A 21,621-nucleotide genomic window follows, 5' to 3' on the forward strand; every position below is an offset into this window, starting at 1 on the left:
AGATTCGTTCTACTACTAAACATAGGTGAAAAATTTTTTTAAAACGTCATCAAGTCGAGACATCGACATTCTGTTTTGGATAGGCTGAAATATGCAAACAGCCTCAATAAAAAACTTAAAACTTTATTTCTTATTTGAATTTAACTCCGTCAGTGATTTACTAGATTTACCTCCTATTAAACGAGTTTCTCGTAGATTGTACCCACTTTGAACTGGGCAAGTGTCTAGTCTGCACGGTCAATAAACTGAAATTCAGCATGAGCGTGATAAACTGCACTCTACCTTGGCGCTCTCGATAACTAAGTCAAAACAGCGTAACTACTTGAATAAACGAAATGTATGTATACTAAGGTACGTATAGTCAAGTTTCTTTTCTTTATTTTCGTGGCAGGTGAGATGGATCGATATTACAAAGGCGGTTTCCATTTGTGGTGGTATTTTAGTTACGGTGGGCCGAAGCTCGCGTGCCGCCGGACGGCGACCGTCCATCACTGAAATAGTCCAAGTTAATTATAAACGATGTAGCATGGACAAGCTTCAAATGTGCTATGTCATAATATCAGCGCTTTTTATTATTCGAAGAGGACGTAGAAACAGACAAAATTTTCACAATTTAATATTCAAGTAACGATGTTAAATGTCAGTCACAGTAACCTGCATGAGAAAACGAATGTGTGTATGAGAATACAAGTCAGTTATTATTTTTCATATCTTCCTTGTTTTATTATACAATTATCCAGTTGCCAATGCTAAGTTAAAATCAATAATTCATGGCATTATTAAGTTTTCTTGGTGACGCGACCTTCGCGCGATGCGGGTGACGCGCTCTGCATGGATGGCGTCATCGTTGGCAAACATAGTCCACTGTGTACATTTGGTAAACCATTTTTATGGAAAAACTACCGAGTTTAAAATGTGATAACTTAGTTGACGGGTTATTATAAATATGACGAAATTATAAATTTGTAACAGCAACCCTAGGATATTTGGAAAAGTTTTAATCAATAAAAAATATTAAGACATGATCTAACAAGATGAGAAGCGTGAGAAAGTGTGTGGATACTTAATATTGCTTAAAAATATTTGATATCACGCAAACGTCTTGCTTACTAATTGGTTCAACGGCTAGACTATCGTACGATGTTTCAGTCGACTTTCTTTTCGCGGATGTTCGGTTAACGGGTGTGCAGTGAAGCACAGTTGTCGGTGTAGCGACGTGCTCGATGACCGGTGGTGGTGCGGCGTGGTACTCGGCCGCTGGGTGGCGCGCGCGTCGGCCCGCGGCCCGCGCTAGTGTGCCACAGCGCGCGACGCCGAGCGCCGCGACGACCGATCTCTAGTCCCACAACACCGCGCGAACGCGAAAACAAACACCGTAATTATCTCCCCGCGATAAAACCATACAACGCGCTATCAGTTCTTGATAACTCACCAGTGTGATAACTGATAAAGTGAGTGGTTGACGCCTTTCGTACTGTGTATTATGTAAAACCAAAAAGTGAATTTCCTGGAGACGCAATTATGGCAGCGGCGACTGAACCCCGTAAGACGGTGTCGATCTACGACTACCCGGAACATCTGAATCCTTTCCATGAGGATGACAATCACAACAAGATTCGGTTCTGGACCATCGGCAAGCGGCTCAGCAGATCCAACAGCATCAGCTTCTCAGGACTGAAAGACCTCAAGAATTCATGGTGAGTAAATAAAATATAACATTGTCATAAACTTCTGTGCATAATACGTACTGATATCAGCTGCCTACATAAGTTACAACCTTGAAAATTCGATTCTTGTTAATACTAAATTATGATTTCTCCGTTACGTGTCCAGAGGTTATTGGAACTTCAATAATAAAAGATGTTTCATTACTAATAGAGATCAGTACGTACGTAAGTTGCGCAAACCGATCAATTTCAGTAACTTTCCAAGACCATTAGTTACTTACATCATAAGCGTACACATAACAAGAAATAGGTCCTTAATTAGGTTTTTAAATAAGTAGATAAATTTCAAAGACCCCTTTGCATTCAATAAAGAATGACAATAAGAAATGGCACGCGGTTCTTTGGATGTTTGATGTTTATTTTTGTACACGCAAGTAGATACGTATACATATTATATACATACATCTATGTATACATAATACATGACAATCAACTTTGTCAGCAGGTTGAGTTTTATTAACATTGAATAGGATATCCACCTTGAGACCCGGATACCGTCAGGTGTACCCGGGTTTGTTTGCACTGGCTATCATACTTTGCAAGCAGGCACTAAATATAGAGTTTTGGTCATATGCAAATTTATGTTAGGTGTATCATGATTCATTACGAAATACAAACATGATAAGCTGACTGGGCTTTTATGCTTTTAGATGTAAGCTGTTTTATGTTCGAAACGTCACATTTTTTTAAGTTAATGCAACTCTTTGCTCTGAGTTGTTCTTTCCGTTTCAGTAGTATTTTGCGGGAAATTTTCTTCGCTGTTCCTCTTTTTTTGATGTCACCTTCGAGTCCGGTCTAATTATACCAAATTCTTCTCATGTAATTGTGTATAATTTGAAGTTAACTACGGTATTTAGTAAGACGCGTCACTGTTGATGGTCATATTGGATCGCGTGATTTTATGAATCAGTGTTTTTAAGACAGGTTGGAATGTTCTCTGTAAATTGTGAGATAAGTATTTGGAATGAATGGAATAAAACACGTAGCACTCACTTCAAATGAAAAATTGAAAAAGAAATGTTTGGGGTCTAAAGAAGCTAGAAGGAAAATATTCATTTAAGTCTGTATGTCATCATTCTCTTTAAAATCATTAGTCTATCTTCCGAAGGCGGTGTGATGATACTAGCAGATATGCAACGTATGTGGCAAGTTAAAAGGCTTGGAAAGAAATGGGGTAGGTCTTTGTACAGCTATGAGTTGGGGTTAGCGATAAAAACAAAAATAGTTTTTTTTTCGGTTCTATTTCTTTTACTTTTGTCGAAGAAACGAGTCACGTCTATACAGTAAATAATAGATACACAAGTTCATTTAAAATACAAAAATACATATTTAAAAAATCTTCTTAAAATTTCACAGGCGTCAAGTGCTGAATATTTAATAACACATTTATTTGCATAACTGCTTAGACCTCTCCTTGTGATGTTAATAAAATGTCTGAACGTAAGAATTCTCATAATAACAATAAAGTAAAATAACGAGATCTTCTTTTTTCATTCAAAATACAAATGCGGCATAATGTAAAAAGTAGAGACGTGCCGAAAAAGATAGACAACATACAGATTGTCTTGTCTCTTTTGCAAGCTTTATATAGTTAGCTCACAATTGGGTGAATGCTATGTTGTGTACTTTAGATTTGAGACAAAAAAAGAAGGGAAATCAAAGGGATCCCTAAAGTTCCCGGTATTTTCCAACAGAGCGCAGTTCTAATCGTAACGCGACGTTTATAGCGACACATAACTTTTTGACGTATTATATTATATGACGTCCCTTTCTGTATTTAGAGTCCCTTTTAAAATACATTTTTAAAACCTGAAGAACTCAAACTTTAACTCATCAGTAGAGGCACAAGCAGTGCATCCAGAAGTCATAGGTTCAAGCCATGATTAAGTTCAGTTTTCATTATTCAATAAGATATATCTGATTTGCTGCGTTTAATGTGTCATTAATAATAAAAAATCACATTTTTTTTTCTCAATTGTGTGGTCTATAGCATGTTAATATTACGGGATAGTGGCAGAGTGTATACAGAGCGGTAGGCTAGTAAAGTTACTTAAAAAAGGTTAATCTCTCTGATTTGATTAAAAAAATACTCAATTTCTCGGTCAATACCAGTTTGATATTAACATTTATAACGTTTTTCAACTACCGTAATTAGGTACTACATTTATGCAATTATAAACGATAATTACATTAGTTTAGGGACTATGATTCATTGAATACTTAAAAAAATCCTAATACAAGACAGCATAATGAAAAACTTGTGTTGATACGAGGTTATCAAAAGACTATCTGTCACTATTTTACTACCGTAAAGTGAAAGGGACGTCATGATTTAAGGGTGGCATAATGACGTTTGAGTGTTCGCTTTTGACAGCTTGCTTCTTAGAGAGCGCTGCTAGAGCGGTAAAGGACAGACAAATCTGGATGCCGTCTATTGAATTTCAAACTTGCAAAAAACGCTTTTAACATAAAGTTTTAAAATGGCATTTAGTCTGCCTCAGACACCAGGCACATGCTACATATTAAAATTATGAAGGTAGAGCACACATTGACACACTTATAGATTAGAAATATTTATCAATGCCTGTCACGCCAGTCTGCAAAAGATCAATAATTTTAACAGATTCGCTAACAATGACGTGTCGCGTACTTAAATATATATGTTTTTTTATTATTTTTCTTTAGTCACTCATATCTTGTGGAGATCAAGGGCAGACTGATTTACATAATAATATACAACCATGAGCGATTGTTATTCTTACTGAGAAATCCTGATCCTTCGCTAATAACTTAATGCGGAAAATATGTTAAGATAAATGAAGTGTGTATGTTGATAATCACCTCGATGTGTAGATACTTAAAGCCGTTTTAGACGGTGCGAAAAATAATAACATGCAAGTTGCGGTACATTGACGTCAATGAGTAGTCACTTCTGTTGCTATTGCCGTATCACTCAGCAATGTATTACAAATTGTATGACATTTCTTGCATCGTGTAAATAAGCCTTTAGGGCTCAAATGTACGGAAATGTCATTTCCTTTCGAAAAGTCACGTGACTTAGATGTGTCATCTTCATACACTCGATTTTTTATTGAAATTGAAGATTGTAGAAATATCGTTTGCTTAGTGGGGCTTTGACTGACCCTCTGACCTCTTGAAAACAGAACGAGCACGTAGTACATTTCTATTTAATAATTATTCTATTTCAAGCATTACAATCTAGGTTTTAAAATCTTTTACTGGTTGAATGCCTAAAATAATAATGGCATTGAAAATGTCTCGTTAGTTCTAGTCTGGCACCGAATTTGCAACCTCATGCTGCTTGGGCAGTCACAGTCATGATTAACAACTGTCTAATAGATGACGATACAAATGTTATACAAGACAATTCAATAATTACAAGACTGTCGACTAAATATTAAGAGAGCAACATGTTTGTTTCACTTTATCAACTGCTGTGAATAATGCAATTGTCGTCACATGTTTATTTATAGTATTGAAGTCACTATACCTCCTTGTCGATATTGAGCAAACGTGATTGACATCTAATTTACTACCTCGTAAAGTTGATCGGAATGGTAATTGTGGGTGTATAAATATGTAAGAACGTAGGAACTATCTGGATTTTGCGTTTTGTGTATTGAACTTGTGAAATCTTGGGGATTACCGTCAAGTCATGTAGTAATGTCTTCGGAATGGTGTAAGCGTGACAGCGTGCTTTGTAGAATAGCATAGCTCTTCAAGTAACAAAATAGTAGGCTCAAAGAAGTATTAGTAAAACTTTGTAATCAGTTTTAGATAAGTTCTAGAATAATATTGTTTTAAGCATAAAAACCTACTTAACCAAACTTTATGTTTTTCTATGGGATAAATAATAATAAAATAGCTATTATTTATCTCATACAAATGTTTAATGAAAAAATAATCTACAAAATTGATTCATCCAGACCAACGTTTCGAAGTAAAAACAACAAAAATACAGACAAATTGAGAACCTCCCTCTTTTGAACTCGGTCTAAAATGCCACTTATCTACACCTGCATTTCGCGGTATATTTGGAAAAGGTGAGTCATATCCCCTGATTATAACATTTTAGAAACAAGATTATAACAGTGACAGAGATATAGATCAATCAACTAGATAGCGTTTGAGTAAAACATACAAGTAATAAGTACTTACTGGTAGATAACACCATCATTTTCACAATGGCCCATTGATATTTACGTCTCAATACTCAAGAGAATTATGAATGTATTATTCATATCTATACTATGTGCAATATATAAGTCTAGGTTATACTCGATGTAAATTACCTTTACTATTATGAGAACTAGGGATACTAAAAGTTGTAGCACGATTATAAGAGCTACTTTAATTTTAATAAGAGACGACGCTCTTCACCTTTTAATGCTGTCTCGCTTTAACTGCTCCAAAGCTTTGTGTGTGAATATAATATGTATTTTCTTAAATAAAGTGTTTTAATCATCAAGGGATTTCACAACTTTCTAGTCACATGCACAGAGCACCCAGATTTTGGCAAACATTCGAGGATTACACAAATGCACATGTCGCGCTCCATGGGTTTCGCGTGGTGACCTCAACTGCTCGGCTATCTGTGCAGTCAAATATCATAAGTTTGTAATATCCTGTGCTAATATTTAGCTACTCCGCATGAGAATACGATTTACTTAAATAAAGCACATAGTTCTATCAAATCTGCACTGTCGCTTCTTTCATATTGCATGAATAATTTCATTCTGATCTAAAATTATATCAATCGTATGATGCCATATGATGCAGAAATAAGATTACGGAGATTTTATCTTGGCATATAAGTGTGTTACGATGCATAGTACCTACAAGATATTGCAAATGTATTTATTAAGTCTAATTATGACTATTCACTTGGAAATGGCAGAATAATACGTGATTTTACCAATTGCTTTTTTATATCAATTCACATGCGGCACCAAATAATATGTCTTTGGTAAAATCTACAAGAGTGTCAAACACGCAGTCAAGGTTTTTGTCAAATTCTTTATTTAAAAACATTTGGCCCAAAATCTAAAGACAAGCTTTGCATCAATCATTGCATACGCCACCTAAACACACGTGTGGGCTTGTATAATATATGTAATTATTATACAAACCAAATTTGCATATAATGTCTATGCGTTAGAACTAAACCCGTTTGTTTCATACTCAGTACTTGGCTGTGATCCAAGTTCTTCGACGGATTAGGTTTATTTAACGCTGTGATTATTCTGGACAGGATATTTGATAAGCAAGTGCTATAATAACTGTTTATAGTAACACGGGTTGAACCTTGACCTCCGGTGCGGTTGTGTGAGAGAGAAACTGTTCTACGCCTTGTAGAGCACTGTCCCGCTTCCTCAACTGTTACTCTTATAGGATTAGTTGTAGAATCACGAGGAAAAAATGAAAACTATTTTATTGTGTCTTCGGTATAGCGTTGTGTATTGTTTATTTGATAAACTACGGCATTCAACAAAGCATATTATATATATTAGAATGTTCCTGATTTTCCCACTTTTGCTGTACCCGACAGGGTCCATAATGAGCTGTGAACTCAATAAATAATTATCCACCTACGTAACGTTATGGTATGCAATAAAGAATTGAAGCATAGAATATAAATATTTGCAATATTTCATTATTTTTATAAAACAGATTCATAAATGATACTGTTGAATTCCTAGCAAATTTCAGTAAAAAAAATACCGATAGTTACTAGGTCCTTAAAAGCATTTTCGGAAATGTTGCAAGCAAAAAACCCAACTCGTTCAAATTGCAATTTACAGGGTTTTATAAATGGTTTTCAGAGATTATTCGTTACCTAAGCAAGAAATGGGACAGAACTTTTATTAAGTTAAATTATTTCGATGATTTTCTTTTATTGATTTTTTGACAAAAGTATTAGTTTTTCATTGGGAAGTATCGATTCACACGGAGATCATGGAGTATGAACTTTCTTATATTGTTTCTTTTGCCTTCCGCGGTCAATTGTCACGTGATCGTAAATACAACTACGCTGTTCACCTTACTATGAACAATCACATTAATAAAGTCTCGTCTAACACAACAAGGTGAAATTCCAACCAATCATAATAATGTTTGCGTGACATAAGTTGAGGCAAATCGCACTATAATAGACGAACTACGACGTCCATTAAATTAAAATATTGCTACATAGAGACAACCTATTTAGAAAAAATCAGGATCTTGCGATTTATTTTATGAGCCATACAATGAAATGACATTCTTATTATCATCTTCTTTATGTTTCTAAGAACCACACGCAATTAATGAGATGAAATCATTTATTCTGCAAATAGGATAGACGTCATCACTTTTACATATCTTTTTTTAAGGTAACTGAAGTCGACATTTCCTAACTGGCTACCCTAAGAAGAAAGGTCGAAACAAACTCAGAGATCATCTTTGGCTGTATGGGCTTAGATCCCTTTGCCATTTCCATGAGGCATAAATTAAAAAAATAGAGATCATCACCTCTTTAAAGTCAAGAAAATGTAGTTTTCCATAATGAATATATGTATAATAAATAAATGCAATGCTTTAAATGGACTTACTTTTGGAAGAGGGAGCTAGATCAATTTGAGCAATCATGAAATAAAAAGACGCAATAACAATAACAAAAATAAACAATACACTATAATATTGCAATTGGAGAATACAGGATAAAATGGCAACATTAATTGTATCCTACATTCTCAAATTACGTTCCCATATATTTTCCAATTAATTCAGACAGATAGTTATCCTAGGTATAGCTTAACCTTGGTTACTAGAGCGTTCTCCGCAATTTATTTTTATTAGTAACACGCTTTTTGTAATATAATACGAAGGAAATATCTATCTAATGTATGCACATCACGAAGCTGCAACGTACAAACAGCGGTCTGGATGAATAAAACAAAACTTCTCTTGCTAAAACCTGCCTACATTATATTTCCTACTAGCTGTTGCCCGCGACTTCGTCCGCGTGGTAAGAAGATATAAGTTAGGAATTTTTGAACGGAAGCCCTTGAGGATGAATAAGTTTCCCCGTTTTTTCCACATTTTCCATTGTATATTCGCTCCTATTAGTCGCAGCGTGATTCCTCGATGAATGGTCCATTCAACACCAAAAGATTTTTTCAATTTGAACCAGTAGTTCCTGAGATTAGCGCGTTCAAACAAACAAAAGAACACTTCAGCTTTATTTATTAGTATAGATGACATAGTACAAGTATTACGTAGATATTTATTTTTAGTTTTATTGGTTCGAAGTTGCGACACGTAATCATTGTAGAGTTAAGGTGTGATTTTGGAATAAATGGACTAAAATGTCATTTTGGGAGAAGTTGCGTTATCTTTTAGAAAAAATTGTGTCGAGAACGAATAAATGATTAAATTAGTTGATGTTTTTAAATTTAATATCTTATCTTATATTCCACAACAACAAGACAAAATGTAAAAATAAATGCAGACAGACTCTACTTACTTTAAATAGTCTGAAACGATGCCTAATATGCTTAAGTATATTTATTATACAACAGTTTATTTTAATTAAACAATATATGGCATATAAACATATTAATGATATTTAGATACCTATGTTTATCTATTCTTCGTATTTTACTGTACAAATTATATTCGAAAACAATTTTTTTCATTTACAACCTCAATTCTTTCTTGTGAATTGACTAGATTTTTTAAGATAGTTATCACATTTTCTTTACCCACAAGAAACATTGCAATAGGCAATGTTTACCTTCTTTTATCTGTTTGGTAGTTGTTCCTCGTAAAACTTGTCACTTCTATCTTAAATGATGATGCACTACGTGTATTAATTAGTTACTTATGAGGATGTTTACTTAGCATGCTACAGGCTTCTTATAACTTTGTATTGTCCTATAGAAATACGTTGTTATTTCCACGATGATAATTAACATGAATGACAAACATGTGCTAAACTGTTAATTAAAACTACATTTAAGACAGGAATACACTTGTATTAGCAATGATAGGAGTTACAGAATAGAGCTGTTATTTTGTCGCCGTTGAACTCTTAATTCATTACTTCCAATCCAGGGGACAATAAACGTCGTAGACTCGAACCCCAGCACCAATTATTTTCTCATTCATGTGTGTATTAAAAAACATACATAGATTTGTATGCACGAGGAACAGGTTCGATCCCAAAGTAGGCAAAGTACCCATGACATTTATTGTAAAGAAAGACCTGCATTCCAAATGTTGGAATCTGAAAACGCTAACCCTCAGTGAGCTACTGTGATGAACAATACTCAACCCTTCCCTATACGGGAAGACGACTGGGCCCAGCAGTGAGGCGTATGATTAGTATTGTCTGGTATTATTTCATAAAGCGACCAAAAAAAATATTAAACGACAAAGAAAAACATAGTAAATAAATCGGTGCACCTGAGAATTTAATATCTAAGGGTAATAACCGATGGCCAATAATTATATTCATTATCTGTAAGGGGGACTTTACAGTTTTAATCTCGTATAAAATGGCGCGTGGTATTTGAAGTGTAGGCGAAGTTTTGGAATATCTATATACCTATGCGTTGTTACAGTACGTCTGAAAGTAAAATAGTCAGCATGAGAATGAACGGCGAATAAAAACTGGTTTGTTTCAGTACAATACATTAGTAATTACAAAAAGTATTTATTTAATTACTTTTATAATCAGTGCTACTGAGGAAACGGTTTTTTAATTACCAATCTACGCCACAAAGCTACTTTAAACACCGCAAACATTCCGTCATTCAGTGCAACGAATAACTTCTTATAACTGAATTCAGTTCAAGTAAAACACTCGAGATCGCATACTGATCAAGATTACTTTATACTTACAACCTACTTGTTTGTAATTATTTGTTTATATGTATGTGACGAAATATCCAAATTCTACTAATATTATAAACGCGAAAGTTTGTATGTATGGATGTTTGTTCCTTTCACGCAAAAACCAATGAACGGACTTAAACGAAAATTGGTACACACATAGTTTATAACCAGGATTGTGTTTTTATCCCAATTTTATGTTCCCGTGAGATCATTTTCAAGTTTCTAATTGACAATTGAATTTCTAGAGCCAAAAAACTTTACTAACTCGGTACGTCGAACCGTTAAATTGTTGTACCTAATTAATAAAGATTGAACAGTAAACTCTCACTGCTGGTCATTTCTTAAATGGTGATTGTAAGCAATTGCGCTTTCTTCGAGTTTGAATCGTGGTTATTTTCCTAAGACTGCCATTGGTGATTTAGCATTTTTTAGTAACTGAATACATCTTTGCAAAAGACTCATGCTTATGGAGTCGACATTGCAAGCCCATAAAAACGAATCAAATTCAAGTCGTTAAACCGACGAGATTTGTAATACCGTAAACATCATAACAAAAAACGTAAATACAACCCTATATTGCACATAGACACAGCCTAGACAAACTTCGTTATGACAGGGTCATTACTTAGTGCTACCACACAGCAATATTTGCATTTACAATTTGTACATCGCTACAGGCATTGGCGACAAGTTTCTGCAATTTACAGCAGAGAATGTCAAATTAAGTTACGACATTACATTCAGCGCATGTCACATCGAAATTACGCTAAACAAATATTGTTTTAACTGCAAATAAATGCTATAAGCATTGTTTATTTGACACTATTGCAAATCATGAAATGTGTAGTGTTTGTTCGTATACAATAATGTTGCCGTATGTCATTGACCTACTTAGATCAGTTATATGTAAGTATGAATTAAGTACACTTGATTGTTCAACATCTTTGTTATTTCATAATTATTTTTTATCCGATGTGACCCTTTGTATCGGGCAATACATAAAGCTCGTTGTTTTAATAGTACAGTGGTGGTCTAATATGAGATACACGGAGTTTCTGCTTGTTTAAAAAAAATATCAATTCTGGAGTATTATGGTGTTTTTGTACAGAAATTAAGCCCGGCTTGCACAGCATGGCAAAACATGGAAACTTAAAGTTTAATAATACGATCTATCCATTACAACAAAAAAAAAACATAACTAAAACCTTTTTCGCTCTACCTTTACTCTACATTTTCACAGACTTATAATCACCTGTACTTCCATACCTTTCAATCACAATAAAATAAAATATACCTAACCACTTATATTACTAAAGTACTTGTATCAAATGGAATGCAATATCAACAATATGCAACAAAATGCGGCTAAGGTGAATCACACGTCCACTTGAAGTGTGAAAAAAGGTTGAAACGCAAAACTAGGCCACATGTAGTTCAGTATGTTAGGATGGTTAGAGCAACACTAAAGCCGTTAATTTTCTTAATGCTCACGAAGGTTACATCCTTGGTTAGGGAGCAATAACATCTATGTAGCACCGTTATAACTCGGGTATACGATAAGATTATATGAAAGATACATTACACAATAATTAATCTAACACAATTGAAGAAATCTCTTTTAAATTATGTCAGAGTCTATTTTTACAGACGAGACTTTTGTTTCGAAAAAATCGTGACCCAAATAGGTTATTTCAGTGAATAATTAAATTCTTATTACAAGATGATTACTTTTTATGCAATAATCAATTACTACAGTACCTAAGTGTCTAATGTAACAATTTTTTATTTCGTAATGGATATAAAATCTGCTGTAAACTTATTTAGACTGAAATGACTTTACAAATTATTTAATATATAAAAATGAACTGATTATTACTTTAACCTCGCAAGTACATTTTCTTTGAACGACCTTAGGTACCTAAGTACTTATAATTTTACAGTGGTATGAAGATAAACGAGTTTAGAATAGGATTTTTCCTGTTTAATAAGCGTAGTGCACACCTAGCTGGCTTTAATAATACTTATTAGTGTGAAAATTAATCTTGTAGTTGGTAGTGTGACCATGCATTGTGGTGCGTACACTTAGTGCATTAGTGCAGGTATCGTCCAGCCAGAGTCGCGCAGAGCATACGCGATCCCGTGACTCTGGGTTAAGCAGTAGACGGAGACCGCGGTGTTTCAAGTCTGCGTAAAGTCCGACGTTTCCCCATACCGTGACTTCGACATGGGTTAGGGTCATTTGCGAATCACCCAGATAAAGGGCATGTATGGTAAAGAAGGTGGAACACGGCGATGTAATGGTGACGATAGAATGAAAGATCAATTGCCTAGGGGGATGAATTTGTAATAAAGCGGGAGAGTTCGAGCGATTTTTTCACAGTATGGTACAAATTATATCCGAACCTCCAAAGTCTATGTTAAGAGGAAATAATTTGAATTTCACTCCATTAGGCACTATAAACACCGTTTCTCACGATCATCGATGTTTTGACTATTCATGCTTAAAAGGACATGGCCGGAAATTGTATGAACCTGTGCCCCAGCATGTACACGAATAAAATCTACGTCAATTAATAGTAAACATCGTCAGAAACAAGAATTAAAAAGATTTATTTTGCTCAGCAGTCGCTGACAAGAGTTATGAAGGTTGAAAGTTAAGTAAGGTTAGGTTGAAAGTTAAACTATGGTTAAAGCACTTTTATGTTCCTGGTATATAAATATTTAATCTAGACATTTAATATTCATAATACAATCACTTGAACACTGAAAGCAGCATTATTTTTCAATTTGAGTAAATCTAATTGATTGGAAGTTAGAACAATATTATTCAACTGATAACATTTTGGATAAGACAGCAAATAAAAGAAATTAAATTGTTGAAACATTTAATTTTAATAAAACATTACAAAACGCGGCTGGTGAAAAGACAGCTTTTTGGTATCTCGTCCATACCAAGTACCAAAGAATTGTCATAATGTGAGCACAACATCCAACAGTCCGGTTGCCAGATACACAATTACACCAATAACTTAAGATACCATTTCTAAGTTGGTCTTCAAATGAGGGAAGCTCGTCATATAAAAAATACGTGTAATATTCGCGCCTGGAGGTATGTATCGATTTAATACGTCCTCTTAATAGAAGAGGATGATTTCCTTCAATTTCAAGTGCTGCGAAAGTATTTGATAAACTTGAGTTCTCCAATAATAACTCCCATTCATTAGAATCCGCATAAAGCTTATTATAAAACAACAAGGCTGATTTAATTAAGGTAGGCACTAAATAACCTGCACTTTGCTGAAATCCATCAAATATGCATCGCTTAGATGTATTAGCACAACATCTATAATTAGGTAGGGCAATTGATGAAACATCTTGACCTGGGCCAAGATGAAGTTGTGGAGCAAGTGGTGGAGGAAGTTGTGGAGGAGGTGGTGGAGGAATTGGTATTTGGATATTTTGATCAGGTTGGTGATCTTCTAATTATTCTTTCTGGTGATCAGTAATAATTCTTTAGCTCACTTCGCTGTTAGCTCTCATGTAACAACCATGACATAAAAAGTTGGCTGCTCTAACCTGAAAAAAAAAGATGAAGCTAATACCACTCACACTTGACAATCAATAGCTTGACTTTCTATATATGTAAACTCAAATGTATGTACATAACAATATTATTACTTTATTGCCAACATCAAACCAAGACACATATTACAAAATAAAATACCCCATCTCATCTCTGTCAATCAAACAGATATTCATACAGTTTTTACCAATATATAGAGTGATTAATGTGGAAGGTGAAAGTATATAATACATCCATATTATAGCATAGAAATACAGAAAGTTCCGAAGATTTGTAAAATCCATGTGGAGTCAGAGTAAATCACTAGTTATCTAAATAAGGCAAGTAAAGACTTGTCCTAACTGATTCTTAATTGAAAATATTCCTCATTAATAATAATTAATATTTAATCAGCATTAAATATTACATCATAGTAGCATTAGAACTTCAATAAGTTTAAATTATTTAATGTGATTGACTATAATATTAAAACTGTAACAATTATTCACATTTAAAAACGTATTCCTTACATGTCATCATGAAAGTACTGCCACAGAGATACAACTGAGGCGAGAGGGCTTCCCTCCAGAATTTCGTGTCTTTTGGCACGTGTAACTGATTTACCACAGCCACAACAAACATTGATATGACCGAGTTGTCTTTCCCTGGAGTTCGTTGCAGGACATCTTGATATCTTGTCATAACACGCACCACAGACATGGCTATGAGATGATAACTGTGAAGGTAAAATAAGTATATTTATTAGTCTTGAAATTGTAGATAGGTATTTGAATAATATGAATGCTGTAGGTATAAAAAAGATTTAATGATGCTACAACATACCTCGAATGTTAACCACTCCGATAAAAGAACAGTCATATCGGGAGGTAATGATGATAAAACATGTCTCCTGATACGTTCTCCGATTGTGATCCGGTTGTAAAAGGGCCATTTTCCTTAAGTATACACAGTACGACTAGTTAGTGGAGCACTCGCGTGGGGCTACGACATATTATAAAACATATCATAAACGAAAAACAAACCGGCGCAATGACTGTTTATTGTTTACAAATTATGTGAGAATGTGATTTGACATTGACATTAGACGCTCGATATTCATCACTTCAATGTTGTCAGCACAAAAGTGACTATCTTCCTTTGTACGCGAACTTAGTTTTATTTAATTAATAATATTTATGGTTTCATTTATTTAAATAAATCAGTAAGCTTAAAAAAAATATATGTGTTATGTAAGTTATGATTAATTATGAACATTTACATTTTAAACTCGATGTCTATAGTGACGGACTTTCCCTACTTTGTTCTTTGTGAATATTATATGGCAACATTAAGGGTACTTTTGAGTGGAGTACAAACGAAGAAAATCTTTTTATTGTATGTTTTTTTCTCCCGCTGCTACAGTACATTGAGCTATTTTCAAAATTCCTTATTCGTTTTTTTATAATTATTGGTTTTATTTTGGTTCTTGTACACTCTGGGGCAGAATCCGGCCAAGTCCTTTAACGATGAAAGCGCGTGATGCGTTACTGAAACTAACTAGCATTGATCAAATAATTGTTTATTGCTAAATCACGTACAAAAATACATGCGGGTCCAAACTCATGCACAATGTAGTACAATTTAACTCCATTTGTGGTCACAAAAGAACTTTATAACATAATTGCCTTGTGAATTGTGCCTTAGGATTTATAGTCAATCACTGTTTGGTGGTTGGTAGCTACTTATCGGTATACAAAACTGCAATTGAGAGATGTTGATCTTTCCTTGCCAATGTTATTGGTATAACTCACGATTAGCAATCATTCATGTATGTACGCTGCACTCAAATGTACCTACACTGGAGCAAATTTACACAGATAAAATTATCTGAAATCACCTTTATACAACCTTCCGATTAATAACAGGTATAGGTAATAACTAAAGGCACAAAACCTAGGTTTACCTATGCAGTAAAAAGTGTTAGCGTGAATACTTTTTATATAAATTAACCTAAAAAAAGTTGACGCAGTGACTTGATTGATTACGTTCTGAAGTGAAGGGTCACAGAATTACTGCAGTTGTATTTTGTTTGTATTCCAATCGCTATTTTAGCAGCCTTCATGAAAGAGACGTTTTGTTAAATTATTAAGTTGTATCTTAATAATAAGTTTGATGACATAGTATACACTTTTAGGTATAGACATGCACATTGCGTCCAGCACATTCATGAGTAATGCGCTATCAAGCTGTCGTATGTCGAGATAAGACGAAGGGTTTGCGAAACAAATGAAACAGATGTTTTTCTCCTACGTAAACCTGATTCTAGAAAGAACAAAACGATGAAGAAATAATCCAATCTACTTTGGTTTATCTGATGTGGTTTATTTCAAGCCTTTATTAAGACAATAGATTTATATCACACAGAACGTTTGTTGATGCTCAAGAGTAAATAGATAAACGATAGATCGATTTTATTGTTGTAATCTTTGACCCTAACACGAAACCACGTGATCGTCATTAAACGCACGTGGCTTTAAGAACATGTGAACGGAGTGTCATTGTAAAATAATACTTCGAAGATTTCTGATGAATGCTCAATAGCAGAAAATCCGTACTTCCATACTAATATTATAAATGCGAAAGTATCTGCCCATCAGTCTCGCAAAAATACTAAACCGAATGTAATGAAATTTTGTGGAAGAATAGACTAGGGCCTGAGAAAATGGCTACATTTTAATGAAAATAAAAACATAGGATTTAAAATGGAGTTATTGGGGTCTTAGTTTATATGTAAATTTTCATTGGAATGGACCATTGAAATCTTGTTTATTACAAATAATGTAATATTCGCGTAGTAGGTACCGCCGAAGTCTGTCTTTATTTTTCTGTAAAATTAAGTCCACGCGGACAAAGCTCGGACAACAGATTGTATCTACTTAATATTATTAAATCGAATCATCACAAGGGGATCCACTTAAGATCAAGTACAGGTCATGTAAATCTCGCTTTATCTGAACGACCTAGGAGATTTAATGAGTTACAGACTCACAGTCTGTTTACACGAAAGATAGCGAACGAATGATTGAATTGTTTATAAAATTGAACACTAACAATCTGTGATCGGGTCGCAGTATGTCGAGGTTATTTATCGTTAATATCCATAAAATAATCCGTATAATCATCTTATATGCCATGTTATTTATAAAGCAATCAAATAATACACTCATGGAGTGTTTATTAATTTTAAGAACATGGTAAATCACACAGTCTTCGATGTTCAGTGATATTATTATCCAATTAGATATCGCAATAAAAATCTTGTTAACGAAATCATGAACTCGTAAATCTCCTTCCTATTACTGTAGCTGGATAGCAAGCGTCAATAAAACCAATTTTCTTTTGTTTAATATATCTCCTCTTCAACGTTCAAGGACAAAGACTTTGAAAGACAACCTTTTCTTCCCGAGTCCTCCTTTAGCGTGTATCCAAGCAATAAGGTACAATGGCCGAAGTCGGTGGGCGTGCGGCCGCTCGTCGTCACGGCACAATTGTGACCGCTCAAGTGGAATCAAGTGCACTAAACTTCCATTACCTTTGTCAGTGTTGCGCCTACAGACATCCGTTAACAGCACTGTGAGAACTTCTGACATACTATGACGACTGTATCATTTAGAGTAGCTACTGTTAGCATACGATAGTCTGATTCCCACACTAGAATGATATCTGAGTTCGGAGAAATTGTTAGGCCAGTGGAAATTCTACTAAAACCTACTAAATGTCTCATCAACTCATCTAATAGGTAGTGTAGATATTTGCAGATTTTTTTATTAAAAGTACCATTATTTTGTGTTTCAGGGCCTTCCGATCGTTTATGAAAAAAGGAAAGAAAGGACAACAGGCGCCTTCAACTTATAAGTCGAACAACACTTTAAATGGAGACTCCTCACCTATTATGTACAGAAGAGCATTGCAATGTAAGTGTAAACTAGCTTGTTAGTCAACATAAAATAAGAAGAATAAAAATAAACAACAATTACAAAATACTTTATTTTTCGAAGCCACAAAATCATAAATCTCGAAATCATTTACTTTTACTTCTATCTATCAATCAATTAGGACTATCGAGGTCCACTGCTGGACAACGCCTCCCCTCTCTTCTGCTTAAGAACCTCTATACCTATTAAAACAACACACGAGAGTATAGATTGAAATTAACACCCATTACAGATTCAGCAGCCGCACGCAGCACGGTGGGATCTCCTGAGAAATCGGATCGCTACGTATACGGAGGATCCATAACTCCGTTACCTCGCTCCCGGTTTCAGGAGCGATTACGCAGCACCAGCCACTACGAAGTCCAATCTCTAAGGTAACAAAACTACTTTCATATCTTGTCGGCGTAGCGGTCCGACAAGATATGAAAGAGTTGACTTCCAGTAACTGTAAAGGTAGACTCGTTTTAATACTAAGCGTATATCATTGATAAGATATTATCTGATGACTGCATGGATGACTTAGTAGTATAGGCCGAACCTGTCGGTCGTGACGCGTAGCAGTTTCGACCCCCGCATAGGGCAAGCGTTAACGAAAACCACAAGCGCTCGTTCCGAGTCTGGGTGACTGTGACTTTGTGTCGTAAATTTGAGAAATACCCTGCAATAACTGCGACAGTAGTTTTTAAGGAAATTAATATCACAACTACCCACTTTACGGGATATAATATATTAATATATGAACTTAGATATCTTTTGGTAGAACTAATAGAGAGATCTGATACTAAAACAAATACAAGGTTACCTAAGAGGAAAACATAAGGCTTATTGACTTACGTCTTGAAACAAGCTAGAATTTTGCATAGGTATTCAATAGATACAATCAATTACTACAATCTTACTCAATTTTCCTTATAAGAGTAAAACTAAAAAAACGATGAAGAAAGCTTTAACCCTAAAAACAATATGAGACAGCACGGAATTTATTTTTTCTGCCAAGTATTAACAATGTAATACATAATAGGTACTGATTAAATCATTTTCGAGAACAATGCAGTGAATATTTAATTTGCAGTGCAACGCCGCGTTTGGCCCGCAGTGAGGTCACGGGGTCACGTTTAAGCGTGGAAAGCACCAACCCATTCGACGAGGATCCCGTCCCGCCTGTTCGAGCGTCGCGGCGTAAGAAAAAGCGGGCGCCCTTGCCACCAGGACCGGTCATAACCAGCCCCGAGACTGCAGACACCACAGTAAGCCTAATCTTATGAATTAGTTCTGTTCAAATAAACAAACATAAGAACGTAAAGCCAGGATAAGTTTTGATTGAAAGGTACCTGATAGTCACTGGACCTTAACATCACACTAATTTATATTTATCAATGCTCAGTAAGCGGTAAAACTGATTAGATATCCTACACTGACTTAGTTTCCTTTATTTCCAAATCACGAAGGACATTATAAATTAAGATATCGTAATTAAACACAATGGAACGCTAAATAAGTTCGCCCACCGTTTTCTAAGAAATTTTCATTATTTTTCAGGTGTCCAGTGTCACCTCAGACCTGCAAGTAAGCGAGTCCGAAGACAGCAAATTAAATAACACTAACGGAGATTTAGACTTAGAAGAAGATATGCATTTGAATATCGAACTTAAAATAGTGGAAGATGAAGACGACAAAGAGAAAAGAATAAAAATAGAAGAAGCTGAACAAATAACACATAATAATGTAAACAGTAATGAAGAAGTGCAAGTCGCTGCGACTACAGAACAAAAAGTGGAAAATGTCCAAAACGAGGTCGAGAAACAAACCAACGGCGATGACCATAGCGACGATGCGACACTCAGAAACAGCACTTCAGAAGAAGACATACTTAACTCATCAGCATTTCGTAAAATAGACATTGTAAAATACAGACGTAATTCCAGCGTCAATGAAGACGATATACGACTACGACGAGGCAATTTAGAAGACTTCCAGTCATTATCAAACAAAAGGAGCAAGAGTCTTACAAACACCTCGGACACGACATTCACGACGTACGATATAAACTTGAATGAAAGCAGAACGAACCTCGACACCAACGGAAACGAAGAACCTAAAAAAGTTGTGTGTAAAGTCTACGACGAGAATGATCGAAAGAAAAGCATTGAAACTATTTCGAGTACGGAAAAGGAATTCCTTGAAATTGATAGAGCGACAAGAGAGCTCGAAAGAGAAATTAATAAACTCAATTCTGCTCTGCATGAGGATGACATACCAAGCGTAGACTGTCGTCTTTCGGTCTCGGAAATCAAAAGGAGGTTTGACAAGAATGACGTGTCTTCACCAAATCCAATACCAAAGCCTAGAAGAAGTCACTATGGCGGCGGCTCCAGTACCCCATAGAAAAACATAAAATATATCGGAGTCTGGACTGTCGAAAATTATTTATTTACATTTAATGTAGTGTACGAATGTGTGCACAGATTAGATTTCCAAATTTGAAAGTATTCTAATGAAGTTAAGTGAGAATAAAAGCATGCGAATAAAATATTATAATTTGTTTCAAGATAATAAACTGAGAGATATGGTAAAACGATTTTTCAACGAAATTTATTTAAAAATATATATATATTTGCAAGTTGTCTGGATATAACGAAGTTTTATAATAAAGGCAAACGTGTAGGTACAATAGAAAATAATAAATAAGTATAATGTGTTGTAACATGTGATGTTTAGGTAATAGAGGATTAGATGTAATCGGATCTCAGTCATTAAGGGAGTTTGCAATACGTTACTATCGAGTTGCATAGCACATGCTTAACTACTTCGTTATACTAATGGCCGAATACTCAAACACAACATTATATATTTTCAAGTCTCATGTTGTCCATGTTACTCTCACGCATAAAGTAGAGACATTACAACATTTTTCGTAGTCTTTGAGTATTCGGCGTCACTCTAGATCCCTAGTGCCTTTGTTAAATAGTACGTACTTTATTTGATAACAATCATATTTATACGTAAATGACAGCCTTAACTAGAACCTTATTATATGTTCTGCCATAAAATATTTTAAATATTTAGCGGCGTAGGATAGGTTTAATTGTGATAACTATTTTAGAACAATAAATATGCTTATCATCATGATAACCACAAATCAAGGAATAGTTAAGAATGTAGTAAATTATAGATGTTTTGCATCTAAAAATACAAATTTATAGTCTATTATTTTATGTGTAACAAGAGTTTATTATAGAGATATCTATGTATGTAGATGCCATTGTGACGAACAATCGGTAACAATATATTGTCACTGCATTTGTGTGCTTGATTCCTAACTATTTATACAAATGTTCACATCGGGATTAGTTGTTAGTCCAGTCATTGTTGTTTAATAAATTATTATTCTATTAACATTGGGTAATTATTTTCCTTGTAATGTGATGTCATTAAAACT

At 34.7% G+C, this 21,621-nt stretch overlaps 1 protein-coding gene and 1 long non-coding RNA gene across 2 annotated transcripts; one reads left to right on the plus strand and one right to left on the minus strand.

The window, feature by feature from the left end:
• The first annotated feature begins 1,269 nt into the window (after positions 1-1,269).
• LOC113497037 lies at positions 1,270-21,578 on the plus strand. Its single transcript, XM_026876473.1, has 5 exons — positions 1,270-1,697; positions 18,043-18,161; positions 18,415-18,556; positions 19,255-19,429; positions 19,722-21,578. Exons 1-5 carry the CDS (start codon positions 1,522-1,524, stop codon positions 20,565-20,567), a joined length of 1,458 nt encoding a protein of 485 aa, XP_026732274.1. The 5' UTR covers positions 1,270-1,521; the 3' UTR covers positions 20,568-21,578.
• LOC113497038 lies at positions 13,500-15,071 on the minus strand. Its single transcript, XR_003400865.1, has 3 exons — positions 15,031-15,071; positions 14,718-14,923; positions 13,500-14,201 (listed from the first exon to the last, which is right to left on the minus strand). It is a non-coding gene; the product is annotated as an uncharacterized LOC113497038 (long non-coding RNA).
• Positions 21,579-21,621: the final 43 nt, after the last annotated feature.

Source organism: Trichoplusia ni, chromosome 8 (genome assembly GCF_003590095.1).
Source record: "Trichoplusia ni isolate ovarian cell line Hi5 chromosome 8, tn1, whole genome shotgun sequence".
NCBI lineage: Eukaryota > Metazoa > Arthropoda > Insecta > Lepidoptera > Noctuidae > Trichoplusia > Trichoplusia ni.